Here is a 14,432-nt window from a genome sequence, read left to right as displayed (position 1 = left end):
CAGATGGCAGCACCACTGAGCTAAATCCCCGGCCCTGGACAGGCTTGTTTAAAAGTAAACCGCCATGCTCACAACTGAGCTGCCACAGCACTCCTACAAACAGAATGGAAGCTTTACTTTCACCTGAGTGGGCTTGATGAACCAGGGCACTTAGGCTAGCTTTGGGTTCATAAACAACAGGTACTTTTCAGGTGCTACTTAAATCATCAGTGGCCATTTCAGAAGCAATTAACTTTAGAGCTCTACAAGTTTGGATTTTTGAAATTAAGTAAGAAAAGTTCATTTAGCCAAAGAATAATTGACTGGGATCTTCTAACTGAATAGGAACTAGTCCCAAACACCAGCACTGCACAATCCTTATAGAATCTCCAAACTTGGCAGCTAAGCAACTTGTAGGAACTAGTCTAAGCTGGGCATGGTGGAGCATGCCTGTAATTCCAGCACTCCGGAGGCTGAGGTAGGAGGATCACGAATTTGAGGCCAGCCTGGACTACAGTGAGACCCTGTCTCAAAAAAAAAAAACAACAAAAAAACAAGGAACTAGATAGAACACAGACTCTGTGGCTGAATTATTTCAAACAAAACTTTCTTCACATAAAAGGTACTAGATGGGCATGGTGTGCACACTTGCAGTCCCAGCACTTGGGAGGTTGAGGCAGGAGGATCGCTGTGAACACACCCCCTCCACCCCCAAGAACTATAAGGTAGTCCAACATACCTGCAGGAAACATTAGAGACCCTTTGAAGAACAGCCTGACGTTTAGCAAAGGGCAGAACTAGGAATTAGGTTTGAGCAGCTTACATTATGGTGGAGGGAAATTTAGAGGCCACTGTGAACCTGTGGTTTTGTCATTTACTAAGAGGTGTCAAATATAAAAACAGAAAAGAAACAAAAGCTCTGGAAAAGGTAGACTTTTAATAACTGTTCTTATCACCAGGCTGTCATGCAGTTACAAAGTGGTTAGAAATTTCTGAAACGGCATTGTTAAAAAAAACAAAGGTGCTCATCTTTACATAAATAATATCTAGTACTCCATTGGGACACTACAGTTCAAAGGGCCCTGGCCAAGTAATTCCCCAAACAAAACAGTCCTCCAGGCGTATCAGCCTGCTGTGAAGGGGGCAGGTGCAGAATGCAGAAATTGAGGCCAGGCTGGGGCCCTGTGGTGTTTAGAGCCAGTCAGACTCCAAACAGGGAGCCCAAGTGGTCTTTTCTGGGACACTCCACTTGAATTATGGTTCAGTTAGTCAACACAATAGGTCTTCAAAGGGGAGGAATGATTAATTACTCTGATAAGGAGGTTACTGCATTCTTTGGACTATGTGTCATAATTGTAGTTAGCAAATTCTGATTGTTAACAAAAATAGCCTCCATGGCTGCAGGTATGAAGACAGCTCATCGGGCTCTGTAGTTCCTGCTGAACAATACATGACTGATAACCTATAAATGATACTGCTTTGTTATAAAAATACTAGCTTTCTTCATTTACTATATAGGTATTCACTGCTTGAGTCAAGGCTAGGCTTGTTAAGTGATTAAAGGCAATTTTATTACAGCAGCATGTACTTATTTTATTCTAAAAGAATAAAATGCGCAAGAGGAAAAGCTATTTTTCTTTGCAACTTGTAAAACTGAGTCATTTTGTTGATGTGAAACACCAGTAACTCACTCGAGGACCATGCCACCTTCTGAAAATGCCATGCACTACATCTTATGTGTGTCAAAGCTATATCTCCTGTGTACTTGCCTGGAGTAGCACTGCAGCACTAAGCCATTGTTTCGACTGCCTTTCTAGTCAGCACTGGCCAGGCTGGGAGCCCTGGAGCAGGGCAACAGTCAGAAAGGCAGTTCTAGGAAAAATGCCTGTGTGGCTCTCTGGCATAGCTTGTGCATGATCCCTAGCCGTATCTTCCTTCCTCCTAAGGAGCTGATTTGGCCTGCCTAGTTGAGAATGTGTCCATTATCTACTGAAGTCATGGGAAAGATTGCCATGGTTACGTGTAAACGGTGAGAGGGCTGCAGAAGGTACAGGTGGAGGGGTAGTGAGGCTGCTGGCCACCAGCATCTATGTGAAGGTCACGCCGGCTTCATTGTACACTTTGAAGACTTTCTCAATGGCATTGACGTAGGCAGCTGTCCTCAGGTCCAAGCCCAGGTTATACTTCATGGCTGTGCGCATGATTTGCTGAAATGGAGGAGAAAAGGCAGTTAAGATCCTACCTAAGCAGCCACGCCCAGAATACTCATGGCACACCCTGGTCTCCTTCAGGGCTGAGCATGGATGCCCACAGACAAACTACTCAGGCAGCAAGGACCAAGCCCCACTCTGCCCATTAGATCCTGCTATCTGGAACAGGTTCCTATCATACAATTTGGAATGATTTAAAAGATTAAAGTCTAAGTGCTCTAGAATTTTCATGATGGCCACAGCTACACAGCCTTGTGCATACAGTAAAGCTGCTGAGTTACATACTTTAAAGGATCAATGTATGGTATTTTATCTCAAAAAATTAGTAACACCAATCCTCAGGAGCACCACTTTTCATCAGTATGTGTTCATGCTACTTCCACTTGGAAACCCAGTGGGCAGAATTTGGGCTCCAGAAGAAATGAGAAGTGTGAGATAAAGGTCAGGTGCGCAAAGATGCCCCTTAAAAACGCCAGAGCGTGGGCTGCCTGGGGCTGTGGTGCGGGCAGGCTTGATGCAGGGCCAACTCTCCTCCCCACGCAGCATCATGCCTAGGCCTCGGCCTGAGCCTGCTCGAGAGACCAACAACTCTACTCATCAGCTGAGGCTGGCGAGCGTGTCTCACTGCACATAGGCAGGGCCAGGTGAACAGTTGCTGTTTTCTATCCTTCCCCACAACCCGCCCGTGAGCACTGGGGAGTGGAGTGGTGCTTTGTGCCAATAGTAGGAAGGCAGATGGCACTTGTGACATACCCTGGCAGAACGCTCCATCGTGTAGGCTAAGCCGGAGTGGACGATGTCTTTCTCTGATGCCCCCTGTTGGGAAAAAGGGGGCACGTTTATCAGAGAACGTAAACATGCCTTTAAATCAGGGTAGAGCCAGACAGGAGCTCAGGTTTCAGTACGGTATCAAGGGGAGCAAAGCAGCTGTATTTTGAGGAGAATGTTTGTGATACATAGTAATTATTCATGCTGGTAAATTGATATGTGTATTTTGTTTTTTTTTTTGGTACCAGGGATCGAACTCTGGTCCATGCACTTGCGCAGCAGGTGGCGAAACCACTGAGCTAAATCCCCGGCCCCATGTGTATGTCTTATATCTTGATCATCTGACCTTTCCCTCTCTCCTTCTGCTGATCCCCACCCCATTTCTAATTAACTGTCCCTGTTTCCTCTAAGTAGGAACCTGTACTTTAACCACAGTTCAGTTTTAGTTATATCTGGTAGCAACAAGATCATGGTAAAACAACGAATGCAGAAAGGATGGACCAAGAAACCCAAGAGCAAGCAGTGACGTCAGCTCCCTACACTCAGATGCTCAAAATCAGTATCGCTGTTGATGTCATGGCATATCCACTGGGTTCAAGCTGACAGTGGCTCTGGAGTAGACTCTTACCAGTGCTACTTATAGCAGCAGCACCAGCATTAAGGCTGGATGGAACTTTGCAGCTCTGCAACGTTATCACGAGGTAACCCATTACCTCTCACTATCTCTTTTCCAGCTTCTCTCTTTCCTACACCAATTATCCCTAAAAGGCAATTGTTTGAATAGACTCCTCTAATGCAGCGCTTCTTGGAAAGCTTTAAAAAAAATTTAAAGACAAATAACTACCACTCCTAATGTGTGGCATGCAGCTATAAAACACCCTGCTGTGCCACTTAAACATCACCAATAAAAGTGCTGAACAGCATCCAATTCGTGTACAGAACTATAGTATATTCAGTTTAGAAAGTCTATTTCTACAATATTTGTGTTACTGGGTTAAAATTTTTTTTCTATCAAGTCAAGAGGAAACAAGCTTGTTCTGCAGGCAGAATACCGGTGCTTCATTCACTCATTTACTTGACATTTACTGATACCTCCTATGTGCCAGACACCTTTCCAGGTACTGAGGACCAGCAGAGAAGAAAGCAAGGCAAACTCTGCTCTGAGTCTATATTCTGGTCAAGGGAGAATGCGCATGCATGGACTTAAACCATGAGGCTAAGGAGACACTGCTGCTGTGAATCTGGGCAGCGAAGGTGAAGGATCAGTGTAAAGAGGATGAGATGATGGAGAGGTCAGCGAGGCAGGGAGAAAGGCAGAATGTGGAGTCTAGGAAATGACAAGAACGTGTTCCCACTGGGATCGGTGCATGTGAGGTAAACGGATGGTAAGTCAAGGCGAGGATGAGGACCAGGCCCCTCAATGTCACTGGTCCCCTTGACAACAGCAGAGGTCTTTCTTGTATTTCTGGCGGGTCGGCTGATTGAATTGAGGGCCTTGTGCATATTAGGCAAACGTTCTACCACTGAGGGAATCCCCAGATCTTCTAAAATTTTATTTTGAGACAGGGTCTCGCCAAGTTGCCTCAGCTGGCCTCAACTTTGCAAGTAGCTGGACATAGTAGTGTGCCACCATACCCAGTGTACACAACTCTTCTGGGAGGGCAGTAAAAAGCAAGTAAGAATGGCAATAACTGGAAGGAGAATGGGCTGAAGATGTGTTTTTAAATTGAGCATGGAGTACATGGAGATGAATGACTCAGTAGAGGGAGATACTGAGAGGGAGCAGCAGTTGCTGGTGTAGTTTTCCCAATGAACTGGGGATGGGCCATGCAGTATCTGGCACAAGCACTGCAAAAGGTGGAAGCCAAAGGCCGCTCTGCTGTGTGAAAAGAGGTGGCTAAGTGAGGGAGGCCAGCAGAGGACAGGTGTGCAGGTTCTCGAGTGCTGCTCTTCCAGTGCCAGAGGACTGGCCCATGGGATGGGTGAGGGAACAGGGGACAGGGAAGAGCAGAAGCTGAGCAGCCCCAAGGCCAACCATGTGAATGGCTGGCAGGGTCACAGCTGCACGGCTTGGAGGTGGCAGAGCTGGGCTTTCCCTGGGGTTGTTCAGTTATTAATGCAAGGCAGAAGAGGAAGCAAAACCAGATCAGGGAGTGAGTACAACAGTGAGTGTGGGCCTCTGGGTAGACGTGGGGTGAAGTGTGAGGACACTGAGCAGTGAGACGGCAGGGTCAGTGAGGAAGGTCCCATGGGGTGGGTCAGAGCAAAGCTGGGCAGGAGCTAGAGGGAGAGCTCAAATTAAAATTAGAAGCCAAGCGAAACCATTTGAAACTGGGAGAACAATACAATGAGCACAGACACTGTTAAAAGGATGAAGAGCCGGGTGTGGTGATGCACACCTGTAAGCCAGCAGTGGGGAAGCCGAGGCAGGAAGGTTGTCAGGACTTTGAGGCCAGCTGGGGCTACACTGTGAATTCAAGGCCAGCCTGAGATCTGTCTCAAAAAACCAAAACAAAACAGATGAAGGGTCACTGGTAGCTCTGAGTCCTAATGAGCTGGTGGTCCTTTCTGTGTTCCTTCTCTCTCAAGGAGCAGTCTGAGTAACAGCATGTGCCAGGCATCTGCTGAGTGTGTGTGCCGAGTCACCTGTGATTCGAATGTGCCCTAAACCCTGGCTGCAGAGGGGACTGCCACAGAAAGCCACGGTGGTAATGTGTGTGACAATATCAGACACCCCACATAGGGATCAGGATGAAATTGGTGCCATCAAGGGCAGCGGAAGGGCACTGTGGGGACAATACTGCAGTGTAAAGCAGCTTCTTACCAAAGCTGTCTGGTAAGGAGATGTTATAACTTAGCCATTCCTTTGTAATCCTACAGTTAAATGAAACCTAAAAACTGGCTGTGAATAGCTTCAAGACATCAGCATGGAGTCATTATTCTTCTGAATTATTTTTCATGGCAAATACCCATGGAGAGGTTATGATAGACCAAAGGCAGGGACACTGACAGCTCTTCCATAGAGCTGTACCAATCTGTGCTGTTCTCAGAAGAAAGGCTCGTGCACCTCAGGCATGGTGAGCAAGGGGGCTGGGGCTGGGGCCCAGTTCGGTGGCAGAGCACTTGCCAAGAGCACATGAAGTTCAAGGTACTGGGTGGATCCCCTGCACTGCAGAACAAATCTGTTTTTGTTAACACCCAGGCTCAGTGTTTTCCAGGCACACACAGGTGATTTTTCTTATTTACATCTTCTGTCACACACTGGTAAACAAGTTCTCCTTGCAAAGCATATACACTATTAATATATCCTGCCAACAGCTGATTAATGTAAAACACTTTTAATCTGTTTTAATTCTCTTGTATCCATATAGCAATTTCATATTTTCATGTAGCTCATTCTAGTATTCACTCTTCAGTTATACTTCTCTGAAGCTTGATATAAAATAAAGCAGGGTATGACAGCACACGCCTGTGATCCCAGCACTTGGGAGGCAGGAGAAACTTTGAGGCCGACCTGGAATACATAGTGAGAACCTGTCTCAAAAAAACCAAATCCAGAGCCAGACATGGTGGTGCACACCTGTACTCCCAGCACTCAGGAAGCTGGAGGAGGACTGCTGCAAGTTCAGGGCCAGCCTGGGCTACATAGTGAGTTCAAGGCCAGCTTGAACTACAAAGGGAGACCCTGCCTCAAAAAACCAAACCAAGAAGGGTCTAACATATATATGAATCTTTCATGCTTATGCTGAGTCATAGTGTTAAGTCACCTGTATTGCAAACAGTGCGAAAGGCAGGACTACTTATTTTAAATTTGTTATTAACAGTCATTAGGATGCTTGTATCACTCTTAGAACGGAATGAAAAGAGAGGGTAGAAAACATACAAGTTACACATGGCTGTCACTCTGGTTGCTACCTTTCAACTCCTGTCAGCCAATGTGGCCTGTCTGGAGGACAGGGAAGGGCAGGGAGCCCGTGTGAAACACCGTCCTGGTGCCACCATACGTACCGATATCCTGTCCTGGAACTCTGCTGTTGGGACGATAGGAATTGTCCCGCCATGCTTCCCAAATTTTCTTTCTAAGCTTTCTTGAACAGACACTATAAAAAGCCAAGAAGTCAAGTCAAGATAGTACAGTGCTAGTAGGGAAGAAAAAAATAAAACAAAAAACTCCTCAAAATGAAAACCAAAGGTGCAGAACTGAAGGAGCCCCAAACTATAGCCCCCAAACTGTTTTAGAAATCTTCAAAACTAATGACATAAAAGAATTAACCATGAAAAACACAGTTCAGAAGGAATGGAAGACTCTGCCAGGTTTAATATGCAAATGTGAATGCAGGTCACTGCTCTGGTTCCATAACACCCATTGCCAGGGTTACCATTTGGCTCAACTAAAAGAAAATGCTGTGGAAAAGAGGAAACAGGAACAGCTGCAGCCAGGAAGCCAGGCTGTCAGCGCAGCCAAAATGCAGGCACTCAGTTGGAGGTCTTAGATTCATTCCACCTGATGAGAAACTCTGTCCTCTGTGGGGCTTACTCCAAAACAAGAATTCTCATCAAGAGACTCAGACTCTACTAAGAGCAGCTAGAGACAGAATGGGTGGGTGTTTATGTTTTGTAACTTTATTAACTTGGAGATTATGTTCTGGGAATGTGACATGATAGAAGAGAACTTTGAATGCAGATATATTTGAGGGAGTTATTCAATCAATACCTGTAAAGCAAGTGTCTATTTTTTGTCCAAGTCTCATCAAGACAGAATTGCTTTCTGCTCTGAAGTGAATGTCTCTAGCACTACCATAGGGAAAAGGCCCTTTAAAGGTTTGCTTTGTCCAGGCCTTTAACTGATCCCAAAGATGATTTCTGGAGAACAAGATTATTGGAACTCACTCAGCAAGTGGTAGTTAGAATCCCTTTCATATTTGAAGGTCAATCGGCCATAGCTGACATGATTTAGATTCTTCAGCCACTCAAAGTAAGATACTGTCACTCCTCCAGCATTCAAGTAGAGATCCTATACACAAGATGTGACAGAAGACAGAGAAATGAAAAGGTGAGGGCTTTAGTCAAGCTTAAAATGAACATAAGAACATAAAAACTGCTTCTACACAGTGACTAAGCCTCAAATTCCCCAAATATCTTAAAGGATACCAGGAATTTCAGTTAATCTAACAAACCCTTCTTTTCAATCTGAGGTTATTTTCTATTTAGGAAAAAGAGAAGCCATTTTTTGGGCTCATTAATGATCATTTGGTCAGGTTTAGTGAGAGTCTCTTCTCATTAACTTCTCAGCAAAGGGGGTTCTTCAAAAAGGCACCACAAGTCCACACTCCTTCCAATAATCTTTTGTTGTGGAACCCCTGTCCCCCCCCAGCAACTTTTAGGTAAAGCAGGAAGGAATATCTGAAATGTATAAAGTGAAGAATTATGTAGAAGAGCACTACTCACATTTTACATAGTCCGCCTCTCAGGAGGCTGACCACATACTGAGAAAGAACAGAAGCTGGAGTAACTGCCAGGGTGGAGGTGGAAAGCAGTGGTGGGTTATATTAGCCATGCTTCCAATCTTTTCTTACAAGCAAAAATCAAAATGAACAATTCACCCTGGATGGGAAACTTGTCAGCCCTCTTTTCTCCCTGTTCCTAGCAAAAGGCAATTATGATTCCACTCAATATATATCAAGCCTGATGCACACAGACTTACTGGAATAACCATGATGTTCCTCTCCAGGAAAATCTTATCAGCTTCTGGAGTGGTGGGTCCATTGGCACCTTCAGCGATGATCTATAAGAGTCAGGGATATATTCAAAATGTCAGGAGCACCCCCACAGAGTACAAGCTAGGGTCTTGAAAGTGCAATTTTGGGGAAAATGAAACTAAAAGGGTTATTTTGCTCTACACGGTGTACAGAGCTACCTTTTACCTGTTTCTGTAACTGCATTTTGGAAGTTTGGTAATAGTTGCACAACTCTGAATATACTAAAAAGCCATTAAGTTGTATACTTTAAATGGATGAAAGTTATGAAACATGAATTGTATGTCAATAAAGCTGTTAAAAGAAACCACTCAGACTGTTGGACTGTCCCAATGTAATGCCAGGGCAGTGTTGTTGGTTTTGCTTCCTCTAATGCTTTTACTTTGGCTTTGACTCTGGGTGCGTTGGATTTGGTCAATTGCTTCTCACTGGCAGCAGGGATCAGGATGTCGCAGTCAGCCTCCAAGATGCTTCCTTCATATACCCTTGCCTTAGGGAAGCCCAGAATTGATCCATGTTGCTGTAATTGATTAAAAAAAATGGAAGTAGGTTTAAATAAGGCTTATTGCAACTTTACAAGGTCCTGTATGGTCAAAGTGCTGAATAACATACCAACTTGAAATCTTCCAGTTCTTTTGGGTCAATACCATCTGGATTATATATGCTCCCATCAGACTCCCCAACAGCAACACATTTAGCACCAAAACGATGTAAATATCTCATAGAGTGCAGCCCCACATTACCAAAGCCCTGTGAAGAACAATGACACAAAAATTAAAGTCCTGGGACAGGTAGTATGAGTCATATTTTGACCAAAGTAAATCCACATTCTGTTAGCTTAGAAGCAATTCTCAAAATTCTTTTGCCAAAAGAACCAATGTACTCAATAGCCTCTTTTCTTTTTTTAGTACCGGGGATTGAACTCAGGACCTTGCTCTTGCAAGGCAGGCATGGTGCCCCTGAGCTAAATCCCCAGCTCAATAGCTTCTTTTCAACAATACAGCTTCAGGCTGAAGAATGAGGAACCCACCTCGTCTGTTAGATGCAACCTTATGAAGAAAGGGCAGCACTGCCACCTGCACTGGTGTGGTCAGTCCCTGCAACCTGAAGTTCTCTGGTTGTATAAAGTATGGAAGACAGCAAACTCATTTTAAAGCAATGTTCAGCTAATTTAGGTTCTTCTAGGGAATTACATGTTAATATATGAAACAAGCTTGGGTCAACATGCAAATATTTCTGCATACTCATGATAGCTTAAAAAATTACACTACATGGTCTCTCCCCTTTCCTGAGGTGTAAATTCCAACTCAAAGTAGTTTATGAGTCTCATGTGCAACAGAGATGTAAAATCAGTTCTAGCCAGGAGCCATGCCAAGGTTCAAAAAAATAAAACCTAAGAGAGTCCAAGAGTCTCATTTTAAAGATGCAAGTCAAAAACATTAAATAACTTAATGTATGTTGTCTGTTATTTATTAAGAAAACATTTTTATTTATTTATTTTACCTGAACAACAAATGTTTTATCTCCAAAGCCGGGTGTCATTCCTAAAATGCTCATGTAAGAAGCTTCATTGATGAAGTTCTCAATCCCATGGAAAACCCCTCGGCCAGTTGCAGAGATCCGCCCATGGATTCCCCCTTGACTGATGGGCTTCCCGGTAACACAGGCATGTGCATTAATGTCCTGTTAGGGGAGTCAGGGTTAGAGAAGGAAACTCATCAGTCCCAGTTCTAGTCATGAGAACCAGCATCATGAATTAAAGTCAAAGCACATTCTCATTTAACAAAAATTAGCCTGATCAGGACTGTGCACAAGGCTGTGAGAAAAATAGAGAATTTAAGGTACCCTTTCACCAAGAGGAAGCAACAAGCCTCATTCTTTTAACTTTCTTGCTCCTAGAAAATAATCACACGGTATATTCTTTGATGGGAGAGCTGAAATTTAGAGTCTAGCACAAATAACAGTATCATAAAAGCAGAGACAGTTCAGCTTATTTCAACAGAAGCCCTTGTTTAAAAATCTACCATTAGACTTGTGCACACAACTCAGGCTCTGAAAGAAGAATCATTAGGATATTTTTGGACAAGAAGACTCAATGCTGTATTTTTCTGTCAGACTAATTTTGAAATTCAATAAATGCCACTTTTTAAAAGAAGCTGTAAAAGATGATACTCAAGCTCATCTAAGAGAGAGACAAAGCTGTTTAAAAAATGCCTGCGTGGGCAAGACCGAGAGGCCTGCACCTCTTTGAACAGAGCAACGCTGGCTCGGCCAATGGCCTTCACCACTCACCTCCAGCCTCCCTGCATGGAGGGTGTGCACAGGTTTCTGTGCAGAAACAAGCACAGCTAGGGAAAAGGATCTGGCATCACAGGTACAGGAGATGCTCCTGTCAGCAGGTTGAACAGGAGAAAGGAGAGGGAGTCTGATTGGACACAGGAAGTCAGGGGAAATGAAGGCAGCACTTTCAATCAAGGCCAAAGGCATGGACTTGTAGAGGCCATTCAATACCCAGGAACAAGATGCCACGCCTGACTGTGCACTAATTCCTGCCCCATGACAGGTACAGCAGGAGAATTTAAAGGTGAACCAATTTTTACTGTATTGTTTAAATATTTTCAGAGAGAATTCAAACTTGTATTACTTGTATAATTACCAACAAAAAGAATGACAAGTTTTTTTAAAAAAGCAGTCAAGTAAAAGTGCTACAGAATTAGTATTTTTCCCACAGTTTTCTTTCACAAATTGCAAACCTGGTGCCAAGTGCTTCTACAGAATGAAAATGCGAATGCCAGAGCTGAAGGAAACACTGTCTGAGGCCAGGCCTGGTGCCAGCTGCCAGGCTCCCCAGCATACCTAATGCCTGGGACTCCAGGAGTGGTGAGGAGAAAGTGACCTCCAAGGTGCTGCCCAGAGGGCCTTGGGCACATCTTGAAATGCATGACAAAAACTAAGACCTCTTCACCTAGGCCTGGACCCTGGGTGTCCCAGCACTCAAGAAGGAAGGATCTTCCACCAGTTCAGTCCAAGGGTTAGCTGGCAGTGCCTCACATGACCACCCCTTGTGGCACCATTGTGAGTGCGCTACAGACGACAACATACTGCCTACTGGTGTGTACTGGTGAGTGTGCTGCTTGCTCAAAAAGAACAAGGGACCGGTGCTCACTGAACATGTGCCTGCCTAGCCAGCATGCTCAACGCCCTGGGTTCAATTTCCAGCACCACACACACAGCCACAAAAGATGGTCTACAGAAGTGCCCCTTTGTCAAACCAAAATGCTTCCAAAAGCATTTCAAGTGTCTAATACAGTTTATTTCAATGGATTTGTGCAATATACACAATGTATGTTATAAACGCTTACGTTTCTGTGCTAAGGACTACAGACTAAGTACATTTGACTGCTCTTCATGGGATTTTCCTAGAAGTCTTATGAAGACAAAATCCCATGTATTAGGTACCATTACAGCCACTTCGTATGTGGGGAAACTGAGGCCCAGACACTCTCAGGCCATGGAGCTACTGGGTGCTCTGCCCAAGCTCCCAAGGACAAAGTGACATGGCCCAGAAGACACCTGACCTTTACATTCCTCCCTTCCAAGCCCCACTTCCCACTGGGACCTGACTCCCCCGCTGCCAGGGACCTCACTACTTCTACCACCATGCAATCCCCTTGCCTGGTTTTTCTCTCACATCACTTTCCTTTGGGCAGCAGCCATTTTTCTAAGGTGGTAGACACACTTCATCCCCTTCTTTCTCTTCACCTGAACCCCTGCCCCAGAGTTCCTCTCTTATTCTCCTGTCCCAACTACCCCATTTCCCTCTGTGCACAGAACAGGGCTCTAATGCACACTCAACTGTGTCACACACCTCCCAGTGAGCTCTTCATGCCTTTCATTTCAGGACAAAGGTCAAAGTCTCCCCGATTCTGGCCGGACAGCAGCCTAGTGACTTCCTCTGCTGGACTTTCCCACTTCTTCCGCTTGTTCGACTGGCTGCTTCCAGCCTCCCTTAACCTTGGTGTTTCATTCAGTCCCACATACTGCCTGGCCAGGCCCACCCTCCCTAGTTGCTGTGTGCTCCGCGCTCCTCCTACGTTCAGACTGCAGGGTAAAAGCTTCCATCCCCAAGGAGGCCTTGGCTGACCTTTTCCTCTAAAGGTCTGGTCAGGCTCCATTACCTTTTTGTAGTTTTGCACCAACTTCAGCACTCACACCAGCTGTAGTGCACACCTGACTTGTACACTTGGTCTTGCATGCAGAGGCCATGGACAGCTCTTCCATATCCATTTCTCCTCCTACTCCGTGAATGCCTGTTGCTCAAGGCTCCGTGCTCTCAGGGACAGGAAGATGTGCTTTCTCTCTCTTGTGTTCTGCTCAGTACCCTGATTGGGGTCCTCCTGGCTTTCTTGACTCAGCCTTGCCCTCTTCTTGGTCCCAACACACCTGATCCAGTCTCCCAGAGTCTGCTGTGCCCCTCATGTGTGGCTGGGGCATGCCACTACACAGGGTAAAACCAACACCAGGGCTGGCCATTTCTGGTTGTGGTTTACCTACCTTTCCACTTTTAGCTACACAAATGTGCTGAACCTGCAGTCTGAGCCCTATTTTTTCTCCTCTTATGCCCCCAATCTCTAGGTGCCCAATCCAAGCCATTTTCAACTGCAGCCTGTATCATACTATTCCCATACTCTATCTGCGCACCATCTTAGCTCCTGTGTAAACAACAGCTCTTTGAGGGAAACATCAGAGCAGAACACTTCTATATTTACATTCTGGCATCTCAGCAGTAGTTGGGGAAGGTCCCACCCCAGTGCATAGTCTACAGTGGCAGGTAAATAAAAGCTCAATCTCTGTTCACTACATTCACAGTTAAAAAATAGAGAAAGAAAAATGAGTGTGAATCATGTTTGATTAAAAAGAAGGAGAAAAATCAAGTCATTCTCAGCTTCTCACACACAAGGTAGGAAGCCTGTGGCTCTGAGGATACTCACATAGTGCCCTATGGTGCTGGCATAGGTGTCTGCGATCCAGGACATCTCCCGCTCGCCTGTGCTCATGTCTGGGGCAGGCACGTCAATGCCAGGACCTGACAGCACAGGGAAAGGGCAATGTATGAGTTTTTAAGAGAAACTCACCCCATACACAAAGATCCCTGTAATTCTTTAAGAGAACAAAGTCATCATGGCTAGAAGCCTTTAGATCTCATTTAGGTAACTCATGCAAGTCACAGCAATACTCACAAGGTGAGTATCTCACCACACACTGAGATACAGTGTTATGCAGCAACCACTCCCCCTGATGCTCCTGATGTGGCAAGTTAGCTATGTCTAACAGGCAGGCATGAGCCCCACTGACACATGGGTCTGGTTGCCTGGCCTCAGTTCCCTCAACAGCAATGAGATCAAATGACCATCTTGCTTGAACAAACAGGACTGTGGTTAGGAGCACATGTGTAGGGGCAGCACGGCGACATACTCTTATCACCAAGAAGAGGGGACAAAGTTGTAGTGAAGCCACTGCATGGAAGGGTGGAATCCTTTCTACGGGAGAATGCTTTGACCTTTTACTCAGTGCTTAGTGTACATAAGGTTTTGGGTCTTGGCTTTTAATTCTTCAGATTACAGCAAATCAAATGCTTGAGAATAAGAAGACAATGGCTCACAGGCAGCAGAAGATGCCACTGAGGGTCACAGGGTGGACTCTGAGAACCCATACTCAG

The 14,432-nt window shown here is 45.1% G+C and overlaps 1 protein-coding gene across 1 annotated transcript in view; it reads right to left on the bottom strand.

Moving 5' to 3' along the window:
• Window positions 1-897: 897 nt before the first annotated feature.
• The window catches only part of Glud1 (glutamate dehydrogenase 1), a 31,211-nt gene continuing 17,676 nt past the window's right edge, over window positions 898-14,432 (bottom strand). Inside the window, exons 5-13 of the mRNA XM_087210944.1 lie at window positions 13,705-13,799; window positions 10,217-10,396; window positions 9,326-9,463; window positions 9,096-9,233; window positions 8,662-8,742; window positions 7,848-7,971; window positions 6,966-7,057; window positions 2,943-3,005; window positions 898-2,186 (exon numbers count right to left, since the gene is read on the bottom strand). Coding sequence (XP_087067070.1) covers window positions 2,067-2,186; window positions 2,943-3,005; window positions 6,966-7,057; window positions 7,848-7,971; window positions 8,662-8,742; window positions 9,096-9,233; window positions 9,326-9,463; window positions 10,217-10,396; window positions 13,705-13,799 — 1,031 coding nt within the window. The 3' untranslated portion in view covers window positions 898-2,066. The remainder of the gene's footprint in view (window positions 2,187-2,942; window positions 3,006-6,965; window positions 7,058-7,847; window positions 7,972-8,661; window positions 8,743-9,095; window positions 9,234-9,325; window positions 9,464-10,216; window positions 10,397-13,704; window positions 13,800-14,432) is intronic.

Source organism: Heterocephalus glaber, unplaced genomic scaffold (genome assembly GCF_053883595.1).
Source record: "Heterocephalus glaber isolate CG9 unplaced genomic scaffold, H.glaber_assembly_v1.0 deba00001235, whole genome shotgun sequence".
Classification (NCBI taxonomy): Eukaryota; Metazoa; Chordata; class Mammalia; order Rodentia; family Bathyergidae; genus Heterocephalus; species Heterocephalus glaber.
This window is presented reverse-complemented; position numbering and strand designations above follow the sequence as displayed.